Here is a 16,258-nt window from a genome sequence, read left to right on the forward strand (position 1 = left end):
GAAATTACACAATTCAATATACTTAGATACTGAGAAAAAAGAAAACAGCCGCTATTATCAATGTATAAAAACAACTACTCAATACTTTATATTGATTCAGTAAAGGTCTACAATATTCTATACAGAATAAACAATAATACAAGACTTTGACCTTGATATTTACCTGGGTAACTGTCAAAATACAATTCTCCTAAAGCTTGGTATAAAAGAAATAGTTCCATTCTACAAATATAGCATTGTCTATCCTTACAACACATAAAAACGTTTGGAACAGCAAATACAAAGATCTCAAAGACAGAAAAGGTTCTTTTTCTTAGGAACTCTCCAGATTTCAAAAGAATAGCCATGACATTGTAAGAGGAAACAACAGAACATTAGTCTAAAGAGTTTAACAAAGGCATGTGCATCCTGGGAAAAAGCCTGTATGCCAAGAAAGCGCAAGGTGGAGGAGTGCTTGTACGCAAACACATGACAGCGACTCCTGCAGATCTGCATTGCCAAGCAGTAATTCAACACAAAGTATACTAACAGTATCAGGCTCTGGCATGCAAGGCAATTTCACATTTTAAGAATCACATAAGGAATAAAAGCAATCTAGTATACTGCATTTTCGTAGCTACTTACTCTTCTTCTTGAACAGGCTAATGAGAGATTTCAGCTTTGTGTTGATAAACACCACCATTTCCAATCAGTTACAGGTTCAAAGTTACAAGGCCATAGAAAACATGCAGATTTGCCAAGGTCTGGTATCCAAAAGCGTCTTCTGATGATCCCTCCTGACAACTTTTTGCTTCTGTTATAGCACTACAGTATAAAGATTCCTGCTAAGCCTTGACCCTGAAATCCCTCTTCCATAGTTTAATCTCTGAGCCAGAAGAGCAGATGTGGGGAGAAGATGCCTGGACGTGAAGACGTGACCCATGTACTAGCTCACTTCAGACTTTCTGCCTCATTGCATCTTCACTGAAGACTTCTTTTTCTGTCTTGTAGAAGACTGTCATTTCTCTTCCTCTTCCCCCACCTCCCTACCATTCCCAGATCTGCCTGTTTGCTCTATTCTCTATTGAAGTTCCTAAGCTACAGTGCAGGGCTCGGCACTCTGAAAGGGGCAGTATTGGCTTTCAGCTATTGTTATTCAAACGCCCCCACCTCCCTGAAACCCTGCCACACAAACCAATGAGAAGCACTTTACTCTGTGGGGCTGTTAAAAGATGATTATTGTCTGTTTATTTCCACACTTACCTGGGCACAAAGGTATTGTTTGGATTGCTTTTGTTTTTTGGCTTCTGCTCACAATCTTTATTTGTTGCACAATGGTCATGCAAGTTGAGCTCAGTAAACCATGTTTTAATACAATGAACTTTTAATTCGTAATTCTAACTTTCAGACTCAAGAAAAAAAAAATTAAGAGCCGCTCCCTGTTTATTAACAGATGACAAATTTAATTTACAAATTCCACCAACATAAACTCTATCTACATACAATGGTTCATTTGCAAACAAGATCTAATTAATACAGTGTATACTAAACATATACTAAATTACATTTCCACTGTACCCTATATGATTTGGTCTTTTCCATTTCTTTATGAAACAGAACAAGTTTGTAGCTGCTTATCTGTACTACAGTTTTAAGTCATTTTAAAACTGTTATAATAATAAATGACACATTTTTTTTGGCATATTGACCCAAGGTGAAACTAAATTTTTGAATAAATAATAATAAAGAAGCAAACATAACAAGAATGAGCCCCATGAGCACTGAGGAGAAGCTGATTCTTTACATGAGTTTTAACGGTAGCTGGGCTGCAATGCATGTGTCACTCAAATAGTTGGGAAGCAATGGATTCCCAGACAGCGAGGGGGCATAAGGTCAACCAAGTAGACCCATTCTGGCAAGTGCAAGTTTCTTGGTGCATAGCTAGACACGGTGGGACAAGTGAGGCTGTTCTTCCTTTATCAAACATTACATCTCATCTATTTAATTCTGTTGTTGAGGCTATCTAGATTTGCAAATGTTCTTCCTTATATAGTAGGAACCTTCTTTACTACAACGTTTGTAAGAATACACGTGCAACAGTGCCAGTAAGTTTCAAACCATGTGTATAGGTAAAGGAAATGTGCATGGAAATTGCAAATGATCCTTTAATCATATAAAGAAATATAATTAGATAAATGAACATATCACCTTACAAAGTCTTATTTTACAGAAAAAATGGTAGATGCTTGAAACAAACAAGTAGCAAGTCAGATAATACTAAGTAAATGTAAAAAGGCTTGGAATAAAACATAGGTCTATCTTCAGACAAAAATGGGAAAACATTTAAAAAACAAAAAAAGGCAGACTCATTGGACATTCATTTACAAAAATCCTCTACAAACTTTCAGAACATAGTATTCAACTGCATGTTTCCTAAGACCGTAAGATCAGAATAAACAAAATCTGCTATGTAATGCCATACATGGCACTATAGCTGCAAGCGCTGCAGCTGGATTGGGAGCAACAAGCAATAACAGGGCAGTGGGTTAACGCCAGAGCTTACTGTATGGCTCAATGTACACTGGCTTTAAAAAAAAAAACAGTGCTTTTGACAGAAAAAACACTAGTTTTGAGGTTTTTTTGTAGTAGCATTTAGTAGAGTTTAGTAGCGCTTAGCAGTGGTTAAGAGATTTGTATTTTGAGAGCGATTTTCTGGTAGAAAAAAATGCTAAACATTTTTTTTTCTGCCTGAGAAATGCTGAGATTAAAAAATGCCTCTAGGCTACCTAATGTACATAGACACATAGGATAACATTAGTTGCTTCTACAGGCAAAGCACTAAACTCCTATAGGCGCAGAATTTTTTAAACCAGTGTGCATTCAGCCTATATGTGCATTTGTTAATATTTTATAAATGTTTATCAATTGCAGAGATTTTCCAACATGTTGGACCAATGGCTCTCTATAGTCCCTAAACCCTAAGCTCCTTGCACTAGTGTGGAGACAGCACATGCATTTTTAATGATGCCATTGCCTAGTAACATTGATAATGTCACACACATTATCTATTCTCCCACCCATCACCCCTCTCCTACAGTCACATTTCCAGTTGACCTACTCAGTGCAGCCATCTGGGGCAGACACTTTCATAATCACTCACACAGTATGCCTGCAGCCTGCCTATATGAAATGACAATCGACCCAGCAACAGTGCAGCTACTAGATTCAGCAGGTTGCTATGTGCTACCACACCTCAAGCGCTTGGAAAAAAATCTGACAATAACTAAGAGATTAGCAAACAACCTAAGTAGAATACAAATCTTAAATCTCAAAAAATGTTCAAATGTATAATAAGATCAGCAGTATAGCATGATCATTATATGTGCATTCAACCACACTAGACAAGGCAAAGTTTTGTAACACTTTGCGAACTATAGCCAATATCATTTCCTATACATTTATCAATAAATAGTGGCTGACTCATTCCATCAACATGTTCATAGCTGCCGATTCAACTGCAGATGAGTCTGATATATCTCCTTTTCAGCAGCAAATGTCCCGATCTGTAACAGATTTGGCCTTCTATAGTCAAGGGAAAATAGAAGATCATCTGAGAGCATGCCAATTGTATCTTTCAGGTTAGGGATATCTGAACGAATAAATATCAAACATGAGACACAGTACACAAAAATGCTAAAATGTTTGCGGGTAAAATCTCAAATGAGTAGAAAATTTGCACATGTACCTTAAGAAAAAGCAATTTCCTAAAGTGTATGTAGACCATAAAAATGAACTACTCTTATTTGCTCCCTTTAGGTCTGGTAATATACCACTGAAAGCTTTCTTTAATATCAGTCCGATAGATATATTGATCCTGCAAGAAATCTTATCAGCTTATAATTTCTGTGCACTCTGCCTGTGCTGCTTTTATCAGTTAGCATTGTTCCCAACTATCTCTGAGGGCTTCAGAATCTCTTCTCTCTATGTTATGGAGAAGAGGAAAGTGGGGAGTTATTGTAATCCTGTCCTAAAATGACAATGCTGCACCTCCTTAGATAAAGTATAGTGAGTGTTGTTGCCTTAGGACAGGAAGTGTGTCACTGGCAGGTCACCAGGTAAAAATTAAAGGAAAAATTCTGAAAAAAAGAAAACTAATGTGCCTACATCTAAGGAATGGTATGGTTCACTAAATTAAATTTTTTGTCTTGGGTTACGATGCGCTGTAAGATAGACATATAGAATATGGCAGACCATACATGATTCATTTTTTTCCATTCAACCAGTGGTTGAATGAACTGATTCCCCTATCCACACATTCAATGTGGATGGAGGAATCACTCCTGCTGAGCTACTGTATACTGCTGGTGGGGAGCCTTCCCCGCTGGCACAATGAAATAATCAGTGGTGCCAGACTAAGCTGGTAGATAGACTGGTGTACAACCGGCTAGCCGATACATGGATTGAAATTCTTTTGGTCCCCGCTGAACCAGCCGAATTTCGATCTATGTATGGCTGGCTTAACTGCACAGCAGATTTAACTTAGCCCTTCTGTGCAGATAGTTGTTGGTTTGCCCATGCTTTGTGTATACAAATGGAAGATGTGTTCATCCACATGGCCATCAGCCAATGTGTACAACTCCGGAACAACCATTTATATCACTCCCTGCCTGACATGGATGCCGTGGATCGTTGTCACTTGTCTGGATATACCTGTTAATTCTGGACAGTTTTATAAATGCTCAGATGACCACATGCCACTGAGAAGGAGACCTGCATATGTATGGCAGCTACACAAATGTTGTCTAGATTCAGCTGGCCCCTTATCCCCAATGTCAGAGGTTCACAAAAGCCTCTTTCATATCACATCCCCCCCTGATTATATTCATTCAGTGACTATCCATGCCTCTGACAATTGACAAATCACAAAAGCAGCAGTGAAAGGAAGTGAGTGATAAAGGAGAACTGAATTAGTTATCAGGAAGCACATGCAAACCAAACCAAAAGACAGCACTATGGCAATAAAGATATACAGTAGTTCCTAGTATCTGCTAGGAGATACTGAGTGTGACTTGGAAGATATATATAATTTATCAACAGTCATGAGTTATCAATCTGAAATCAAGAAACACTGACCTTTGGGCAGTATTTAGGATTTTCTCCATTTATGTTTTCCCAAAGTAAATCTCACCTGGCCGACAAAGTAAGGTAACAATAGCACAACAGCAAATGCCAGAGGTAGTTGCCTGAAATGTCCAATACAACTACGAAGTTCCATACAAACAGTGCACCTAAGACATTCAGGTGTGAAAAAAGCCTTATGCTGGCCATACATTCTACAATCTAATTGTACAATTTACTTTAGTTCTAACAACAACATTACAAGGCCCTGCCTGCTTGAAATTGCCTGAAATTAAAAAAAACTGCTAAGGTAGAGCTTCATATTATATAGTTTTGGTACCTCTAAACAGGGTGGATTTGATTTAAATCAAGTTGATTTAAAGCACAATTTAAATCATGATTTAAATCACTAGAGAAAAGGCCAGATTTAAATCATAACTTTGAAAGAGCAACTGTCATCTCTGTCCTGCAGCGGCTCCTCTGACCCGCTGTTGTCTCACTGACAGTCCCATTCACTTTAATGGGGCGGCTGGTGATGCAGCAGTGATACAACAAGGTGAGGGACGTGGCGGCAGCAGGTGAGTGGATGCCTGCTAACAGGCGCTGCCTTGAAGGATCTAAAATGACAGGTTATCTTTAAATGTAAGGAATCCGACTCATTCTTGCTGGTAGTTAGAATCTTTAATATTTGCAAACCAAATGAAGGTTTCCGTTTTAGAATAATAAGCTGTCAGGTTAGTAAAACAGCAATATCAGAACCAATTTTAGGTTACTCACACATAGCTGGAGGACTACTCAAATTCTATTATTTCATGTTTTTTCTCATGGTTACTGTAAAATTGTGTAAATGCATTAATGCAGTGCATGTTATCTCAGCTTGCAGAGCTTGGATTCATTGAATGAGTTTACCAAAAATGTACTGTATTTTTTGCTCCATAAGACGCACTTTTTCCCCCCAAAAAATGGGGGAAAATGTCTGTGTGTCTTATGGAGCGGCCGGCCCAGTATTCCCGCAGCGCTAGAATTCCGGGTCAGCTGCTCGGCTCTTCTGTGAAGCAAAACCTGCTCCTCGGTCCTACCTGTTCCTCGGTCTAGTGGTGTCCTCACCGTCTTCTCTCTCCGGTGTCGGCATCTTTAGTGTGGGCACCCGGCTGTAACAGCTTGCAACTTCACAGCCAGGTGCCCACTGTGCATGCGCGAGAAGCGCTGCACTTTGTGAATGGTCCGGAAGTCTTCTGGGACCTGTCACGTGTGCTAGCAGACAAGGGGAGAAGACAACTCTGCAGAAGTGGGAGCGGGCACCTGTCAAAATCCACTCCGCAGTCTCTGGTCACCTCCTGTACTATGTTCGCAGTCTCTGGTCATCTCTTGTACTAGGCCCCCAGTCTTTGGTCATCTGTAGTATGTCTGCAGTCTCTGGTCATTTCCTGTACTATGTCCGCAGTCTCTTGTCATCTCCTGTAGTATGTCGGCAGTCTCTGGTCATCTCCTGCACTAGGTCCGCAGTCTCTTGTCATCTCCTGTACTATGTCTGCAGTCTCTGGTCATTCCCTGTACTATGTCTGCAGTCTCTGGTCATCTCCCATGCTATATCCGCAGTCTCTGGTCATCTCCTGTACTATGTCTGCAGTCTCTGGTCATTCCCTGTACTATGTCTTCAGTCCATTGGTTCAGAATATTTTATTTCTTATTTTCCTGCTCTAAAACCTAGGTACGTCTTATGGAGCAAAAAAATAAAAAAAATCCAATTTAAATTTAAAAAATTCAGATTTTTAAAATAGTTTTTTAAAAATCATCGATTTTCATCCACCCTGGCTCTAAAAGAGACAGTACAATCAGGCCAGTTTAAATTTTAGCTGATTCCTGCTTATTCTGCTAACATTCGAAACATGGTTGGCCCTGTTAGCACCACCAAGCTACATTTTTTCAATCGACTTTTGTTGAAGGAGTCTGGTGAAAAACTGTCGGCCAAACAGTGACTGCACCCAATCATATCACTGTACATTTAGGATACTAGCAGAGTGAAACATGTTAGAGGAGCAGGTGGATTAACCTTCTACTGGACTATATCCTTTAAAGTTTACTCTGGGCTTTAAGAAGTAAAGCTTCTTCCTTTATGTTTTTTGGTATTTTGTGTATGGATCACAGATTGTCTGGGGCCAGCATCCATCAGTCAGTGGAGCAAAGGGTAGATAGCCTGGAGAGGAGTGTTTGGGGTTGTCTGCAGATGCAGTCACTGTTCGGGTATTCTAAACAAAAATCTATCCGTGTAAAGCTAGCTTTATTCCAAGCTGTACATTTAGCTTTAACTTCTGCCCAAGTTAAGAATAAGGCCCCTTTCACACGAAGGGCGTGATCAGGTCCACCTGTCAGCTTTTCAGGTGGACCTCATCGGACACTCCGTTCATTCCTATAAACCAGCGGGTGTAAATGGACTTGTGTCCAGTCCAATCCAATCTGGTCTGCCAAAAAAAAAACGGAAGGGAATCTGCCCCCATCTGTCTGGGTGGATTGGATCAGAGGGCAGTTAGGAGTAAACGGACAGCAGAATCCATTTACTCCCAGCCACCCATAGAGCAGAGCAGGCTCTGTCCGTGTCTGCTCTGCAGAAACTGAGCGGACATGGATCTGTTATCCGCCAGCCCTGCTTTGATCAGCACACAGATCCCCTGCTGTACTAAACATCTGAAAGGGGCCTAGGACCTACCCCCTTTTCAGTTTTATTGTCCAAACGAGTAGTGTTCCTGTGTACAGCCTGGACCTCGGATTCCAAGGGACTCACCAGGGACACAGTAATCAATTTTAAGGCTAATACAGGAATGTGCTGACACCTGATTTAGAGCACATAGATGGTTGGAAAATTATAACTGTTAAACTATAGACAAATCAACACAATATAACACTATCAGACAATAATTAGCTAAACAGAAATATCACTAATAAGAAACTTCCTTCAAATTAAAAAATGAATACATTTAAATAGATCTATAATTGGGTTAAAAGAAAGAGGAGTAGGCGCCAGTGTTCCCAACCCCCTGTATTGACCAAATAACATGCTGATAGCAGGCCTGACTAATAGCATATGGTATACCTTGACATAAAGCATCGCTGATACACACCATTATTTGAATCATAGTGTTTGTGCCATGGTATATCTTAATTGATTAAACACAGGCAAGCACAGAGTGGTCACGTCATAGATGAAAATCACATTGTGTCCCAATTTGATCTGAGAAGCATTTAATTAACACAGGCAGCAGTAAAGGTTATGTGTCCTTTAAATGTCAGAGCCAGTATATTTGTGTATTTAAAACAATACAACCATGGGAAAGCACTGGACTATTAAACTGTTAGAATATGACCAGTAAAGATGTTTTTTGTAAATATTACATCCATGATTATGGTTAGACTATAGCACTGAAAAAACAGAAAATGGAGCACATAACCTGATACAGGAAAATAATAGTGTGGGGTTCATTTACTAAAACTGGAGAGTGCAAAATCTGGTGCAGCTCTGCATAGAAACCAATCAGCTTCCAGGTTTTTTTTTTCTCCAAGTTTAATTGACAAACTGCAGTTAGAAGCTGCAATGCTACAATGCACAGCTGCACCAGAATTTGCACTCTCCAACTTTAGTAAATCAACCCCTCTATGTCTTCCTAGCAAAACAGCAAAGCAAACACAATGGACCCATGATCATTGGATAAAAGCCAAATGATACAGATTCAAAATATTCAGATGATAACCTGACAGTACTCTTGATGCAAATGAATGCAACAGATACGGTAATTTTGCGGCACCAAAAGTTGAAATAAAGTTCAATCATTGAGACTGGAAATGAATCATTAAATTTAATCTGTAATCAAAGATAAGGCTGTTGCCACTTTTCCAGCATATACATCAGATATCTGCCAGCCTGTGACCACTCGTGTGCTAGCCATAGACATGAAAGGTCTTTCTTTAAAGAAAAAAAAAGTATTTCGAATAGAAGCGGTTACCCAGAAACAAGTGCCTATTAAAATTATACTAGTCCTGATGTTCTAGATACAGTCATTTTAAAGAGTCAATACAGACAAGTAAAAATCGGCTGTCCTCATCACATTAATCACTTGCCTACCAGGCACTTTTACCCCCTTCCTGCCCAGGACAATTTTTAGCTTTCAGCTTTGTCGCACTTTGAGTGACAATTGCACAGTCATGCAACAGTGCACCCAAACCAAATTTTTATCTTTTTTTTGAGACATATAGAGCTTTCTGTTGGGCATTGACAGGTATCACCGATGGGCACTGAAAAGCAGCACTTATACATGACACTGATAGGCGACACTGATAGGTGGCACTGATTGGCACCGATAGGTGGCATTGATTGAAACTGTTATGCGGCACTGATGGGCACGGATAGGTGGCACTGATAGACGGCACTGATTGGAGATACTGACTGGCACTGATTGGCGATCATCAGTGTACACACAGCTGATCACATGACAGAGCTGATATCATCGGCTCTTTAGTGTGATCAATGATCTGCTGTGTCCCAGGGACACAGTGCACCGCCAAATGCCTCACGCCCCCGGAGGCACACGTGCAGTTAGAGTGGAAGGACGTCATATGACATCCTCCCATAATGAGATTGTCGCTGCCTGCCCATCATTTCCTCATATGGCAGACGGGAGGCGGTTAAATTACCCTGTCCAGCCAATTCATAGTTGTCCTACTGTGGTCTGCTGCCCAAGCCAAATCCTGCGCTACCGTCTTTCCCTCTGACCGGACTGGGAACCTTGCTGCCTCTTCTGTATTCAGGCAGCTTGGCCCTGATGAATGACTAGACCCACAAACTGCTTTGACTCACAGCTCATGCAGCTTCTGGGATATGTGACATGCATGGTTCATCAGGCTGCAGGACCTGGTACAGATCTTTCTTGCCACTAATGGTCACAGTGAAAGAAATTTAAAGAAATCTAAAAAAAAAAAAACAATATATAACAAAATAAAAAAGATTGAACAATGTCATTTCAGATTGTAGATAAATGTTTCTCAGCCAGGTTCCCATGGAACCCCAGAGTTCCTCCAGAAGTTCCTAGGGGTTCCTCAAGCAATGAGCAATTTTTGCCTCTCAGATAAGTTCCAACTGACACCATTGATCTTTTTAGCTATCTGTAAGGGGATAATTCTTCCCAATGACCACAAAGGAGCACAAGGAGCATTCTTCCCACTGACGATCACACTAATGTATCATGAGTTGTAGATATAGTAATTTTTAGCAGGGTTCCCTGAGACCAGAAAGTTATTTCAAGGGATCCTTGGTGTTGAAAAGGTTGAGAAAGTCTGTTGTAAAGAACAAGGGGATGTTGCTGGTAAGAAAACTCCTTTTTAAGACTGAAGGTCCTCTTTAACTTGCTCAAGCTCCTTGCTTTAATAAACACCTGGCATTCCTGTCATATTAAGGGGATTTTTTTTGACGGGGTGACCGTGTCATCTGGCATGCAGTTGTCACCCTGTGCAGCAGCATTATCACTTATACAGCATTGTCACTCTGTCTCTTTGCCAATCAGTACAACATATATAATCCAATAGGGAGCCCTGCATTCTCGAGAAAGTGACGCAGGCTGCCCTCTTGCATCCTGCACCCTGGGTTCTTGGTGGGTCTTGTGACGATGTCACAGGAGCAAATAAGAAGATTTCCTCACTTGTGAGGAATGTAAGCAAAAAATACAGGAATTTACAGGGGAAGGCAAGAGCGTTTTAGAAGAACACTGTTTGACTATACATGGATGTAAAATCTATAGGTAGTGTGAATTCCTAGATGGCTACACTGGTAATCTTATATCACACATACTAGGTATTTGTGTATATATTTGTATTTACCTGCAATGGATTTGGCTGATTCATAGTTTTCTTCCTTTTTCAGAATTTTCTTCATACAATATGTACAACTGTAAGTCCTCTTATCAAACGTTTTGGGTCCTTAAGAAGCGGGAGTATCCACGAAATGCGTAGACCTACATCATAGTGAAGAAATGTCACCAGCAAAACAAGTATTCCTCAAAATGGGTCCAAAGCTTTATTTTGTGGTCACATGATAAACACAAAGGCAACTTTACAGAGCCACGCAGGGTTCCTTCGTTAGGGCCTGACGAAGAGGTCCTGTGTGACTCCGAAACGTTGTCTATGTGTTTATCATATGACCACAAAATAAAGCTTTGGACCCATTTTGAGGAATACTTGGTTTGCTGGTGACATTTCTTCACTATGATGTAGGTCTACGCATTTTGTGGATACTCCCGCTTCTTAAGGACCCAAAACGTTTGATAAGAGGACTTACAGTTCTACATATTGTATTAAGAAAATTCTGAAAAAGGAAGAAAACTATGAGTGCAAAGCTTTTATTAATTGCATGATCACATAGAAGGACATGGTTTCAGGACAAAGCTGGGAACCATCATTAGGCATGTCATGAATGATGTGGGGTCTCTGCGCCATCATATAACATTGTCTTATCATGCAATAAGGAGAAGGTTTGCACCTACTGTTACAATTCCTGTGTACAGCAGGGAATAAAGCAGGAGGTGGGTATTTCTTTTACATATGCACCTATGAGACAAGAAAACACCAGGCACTAGAAAATACAGTATATTCATTATCTGTGATAACAATTGATGTTTCAAAGGTTTGCACTGTTATACTGTGATTGCAAGCTTTCTTACTAATAAAATTGGGGGTTATTTACTAAATCAGGTGCGTGCAAAATTAGGTGCAACTCTGCATAGAAACCAATCAACTTTCAGGTTTTATTGTTGAAGTTTAATTAAAGTTATAAGATGATTGGCTAGCACAGCTGCACCAGATTCCGCACTCTCCAGTTTTAGTAAATCTACCCCATTGTATTTCTCACCAGCTCTTATGGACAATGATGACCACTGCATTTATTTCTGTGCTATTAAACAAAGTGCACATTTTTATAAAAGCCGCTGATCCAAATGAATACACTGTGGGAGGGCTGACATCAACAAGAAGAGTTTAATCCTAGGAATGTCTTGTTTGAATCAAATTGGTGGAAAAAAAATCAATGATGCAATCAGTGTGAATGAACTTTCAACCTTATGAAACAAGAAATCAATAAGGTTTTAGCTCCTCTGTCCCAAGATATACCATTTCTAAACAACTCAGGCCTATAAAGTAGAAAAGAGGTTTATTTCTGCTATAAATAATGAAGCTCATTCATACAAACACGCTTACTTAATAAGGCAGCACAAAAAGTAATGACCATGGAAAACTACAGTAATTGATAGCAACCAGTACTGTTGAACCAAATAACTTTCATCAGTTTTAGGCCTATTTTACACCTGTTGTTAGGAGCAGTAAAAACAGTTGGATGGGCCGCGTTTTTACCACCCCCAACATGCCCCTCTTCTCTCTCCAAACCGCAGAGGAACAGCTGCAGAACACATTTTGGTAGCTTCTTGATCCATACTGAAAATTTGGCCATGATTGTGAATTAGGAGGCCCTTCAATTTGAGGCCAAGTACTGGAGAGGAATCGGCTTATTTTACTGGGGATCCTTCCCACTCAATCTGTTTTCTCAGGGTGGAGCATCTGATATCTTATTATGTTTATTAAATATCATTGGAATCTCCTCATTGTTTCACAGAATCTGAAAAAATTCTGAACCCATGAAACATGTTGTGCATCTGCTGCCAGGGCCCCCCAGCGTCAACAGCATGCAAGAGAAGCGAATATACGTTTTGTATAAAGGATATATAGAGATAAATAATGCTGGAGGGTATGGGGTTGAGGGCAGACTGTAAAGCATTTTTTATATCTGTGGTAGTATTCATCGCTTTGTAATATTGCACTGGCCTTGGTGGCCTACACATATATATGCAATTTAAAGATTCAATGACCATTTTTTAGGTTAATGTAAATAAAAGTATAAAGAATTTTCTGCTAAATTGAGTTGATGCCTTAAAACATGAGAGGGCACCTTTAAAGTGTTTTATTTGTAATGTTATGAGGGATGCTGGAGCCAGTTGTGTGATCCCAGCAATCTCTGACTGTCCATAAATTAAATTATGAAACATGATTGGTTGCTAGTGGCAATATTTTAATTTTTGTGATTATTTTCAATTTTTCCAGTTTTTAAACAGTTCTAAATCCTAACTAGGTGTCAATTAGGTTACCAAAACATGAGCATAAACAATTGCACTTTTTTAATATTTTCACTTTTTTTTAATCTTTTTTGCTTTCTTTTCTGCTTTCTCCTTTCCTACCCCAGCATCAGCAGCATATTATTGCTCTGGACTGGCTTCCTAATTGTGACATCAGTAGACCATGCCTGCATGTCCACAAGCCTTGCATGTGACAACCCAAGAACACAAGAGACAGCTGCAACCCCCCAAGAAAAAGTGCCTGAAAAGGAATCTTCATGACAGGATCACCAGGTATTCTAATGAAATCTGCAAATTTAAAAATACTGAAGAACCTTTTGAAATGACATGAAGTTTTTATGAAATTTTATCAATTGGTTTAAATTCAATCCCTAGGTGTGTGTTAGATGTGTGTTGCATTCACAATGACAAGTTGAGCTATGAAGCAATTTACATAAGGCAGAACCATGAGACATTATATAATGAAAGAAATCCTGTCCTCTGCAAATGTTCATTTACATATAGCTGAATGTGCCAGGCCTGGCAGGTCAAGATTCCAGCACATTATAAAAAGCTTTGAAAGGGTGGGCAGGCCATTCAGTTCCTGTGACTGGCGAGTGCCATCTATCACAGCCAGTGCACCGTAATTAAATACATTTATTTCAACAAAGCTTTTCACCTCCTCTCTGACTACTTAATCATTCAATGTGATTGTATGCTAACCATCTGCTCATCATGTGTTTTAGGATGTTTTCCATTACTAGTAGTTGTGCCAGAGGGAGGATAACAGAATCAACAAAGAGCACTTGTCTTGCGGTGTAAAGGAAGAGAACTGACAGTCCCTGTGTTTGGTGGAACATACCAAAAAAAAAGTTAGATAAAAAGGCATGAAGAATACATATGCTGTGCTGGGACTGCTAATACAGCCAATGAATGAAGCAGTGGTGTCTTCTCTATCATGCATTTCAGATAGCTTCTAAAGCTGGGGTAACATATTCACAATAACGCATTTGCTAGTTTAAAGGAGTTCTTTTGGCTGTACTTCTCCAGTGGATCACAGGAGTACAGTTTGTTGTGCACTCCTGTGACCCGTTTTCAGCTGACAGAGGGCTGAAGCCTATAGTCGGTTGACATCACTCAGCTGGTCCAAGCTGGGGAAAGATCAAGACTTTACAGTCGGAATCCACCCCAGAGTCTGAAGCGGCACCTGAAGAGGGCACAGCAGAGAGCGGTGGCTGACAGTCACCGCTCTTTGCTCACAGCGGTGGTGAGAACTCGGTGATCAGCGGTCATCTGATCACTGAGTTCTCACACTTAGAGCCGGTGGAGCATAGATGCAGCCGGGGCGGACTGACAACTCATGGGGCCCCCGGGCAATTGGGGATCATGGGGCCCCTGTGTACTTGCCCAAACTCAAAAAAGCCTATGAAAAAGGTACCAGGGGCATCTCATGGAGCCCCCTACTGACCCTGGGCCCTCGGGCAGTGCCCGAGTTTCCAAATGGTCAGTTCGCCCCTGGATGCAGCATCAGACCGACTTACCTGTCAAAAGATGCCCTCTAGCACCGCGGTGCAATCGATGTGGAGAGCTCCCGGCGCTTCCATCTTTGCCCGGTCTTCCTTCCGGGTCCTGTGCCTTGCAATAGGCCAGGCCGCGATGATGTCATTCCTGCACATGCGCATGGGAGTCACATCACCGCGGCACGTATCGGGACCATAAAAGTTTGCTGAGCCACGCATGTATGGCTCAGTGTACATGAGAGTTGACAGGCAGGAGGATGCATTTATGGCAGAAGAGACGAAGAGGGTTTCTTCTGTCATAAATACCCTGTATGTCAGCAACTTTTTACATTTTGACTTTACTTCCACTTTAATGAACAAGTGTGGTCAAAGCTCTTTTGGCCATACTTCTATGGATCACAGGAATGCACTTCGTTCTGCACACCTATGACCCATGTTAAGAAAACAGCTGGCTAAAATCCTCTGATGGTTGATGTCACTCAGCCAGTGCAGACTCTGGAGGGGTCCTGACTTTAATGTCAGGATCCATCCCGATGCCTGACTGGCATCTGGCTCAGCCTCTCAGTGAGCTGCTGAGAGGCTAAGCCAGCTACTCCTGCCCCCTCCACCGTCTGGTGGTCCAGGGAGTGCTGGAGGGGCAAAGCAGAGAGCCTTTGACTGACAATCACCAGCTCACTGCTCACTGAAGACAGAGAACTGAGTGTTCAGCTACCTTTGATCACGGCAGGGGACAAATGCATAATCCAACTGTTGCTGCATCCACCTAGGTGAGTATTATTGCTTGTTTGTTTTAAATCCTGCACTTCTCTGTAAAGTTATTCAGTGAAGAGTATCACTTAAACTCCAAACTTTCTGCATATTTGTCCTATAAACATTCTGTGAAGGCAGGTTGAGTTTTCAGCACAAAGCCCATCAATCCCCATCAAGGATCATGTGTCGTTTGGCATATCATGTCACATCATTCCCTGTTCGCTCACCACTTGGATCTTTAGACTTGAAAAAATAAACACCATATATTGAGTAATGACATTAGTAGAAAGCTTTTTATACTGCTACAGAATGAGACATAACAGTAATCAGGGGCGGACTGACAACTCATGGGGCCCCCGGGCAATAGGGGATCATGGGGCACCTGTGTCCTTGCCCAAACTCAAAAAAGCCTATGAAAAAGGTACCAGGGGCATCTCATGGGGCCCCCTACTGACCAAATGGTCAGTCCGCCCCTGACAGTAATACAAAGGTTTCTAATTCACATTTCCTCCAATTAATTCACAATTTCACCACCTAAAACGTATCCATTGTAAACGTTAGAATGTAATGAAGTGACCTCATGCCATCTACAGGCCATGTTCTGTATTGCTAGGTAATATGAATCTTTATCCGAGTGCATACATATAGGCTGCTGCCACTATTTCCATCATGCACTTCATTATATATTTAACCTCTGGCAAATAAAATTACATGTGTACTAATAATACAAAATACATAAAAACATAA

At 40.7% G+C, this 16,258-nt stretch overlaps 1 protein-coding gene across 8 annotated transcripts in view; it reads right to left on the reverse strand.

Moving 5' to 3' along the window:
* NHSL1 (NHS like 1) overlaps positions 1–16,258 on the reverse strand; it is a 264,179-nt gene that overhangs the window by 53,864 nt on the left and 194,057 nt on the right. Inside the window, exon 1 of one of the 8 annotated variants that reach the window (XM_089676248.1) lies at positions 625–975. The exons of the other annotated variants lie outside the window; for them this stretch is intronic. Coding sequence (XP_089532374.1) covers positions 625–682 — 58 coding nt within the window. The 5' untranslated portion in view covers positions 683–975. Of the gene's footprint in view, positions 1–624; positions 976–16,258 lie in introns of those variants that run through there. 8 annotated transcript variants of the gene reach the window in all.

Source organism: Staurois parvus, unplaced genomic scaffold, assembly GCF_062004578.1.
Source record: "Staurois parvus isolate SC_StPar_1 unplaced genomic scaffold, SC_StPar_1.0 ptg000165l, whole genome shotgun sequence".
Classification (NCBI taxonomy): domain Eukaryota; kingdom Metazoa; phylum Chordata; class Amphibia; order Anura; family Ranidae; genus Staurois; species Staurois parvus.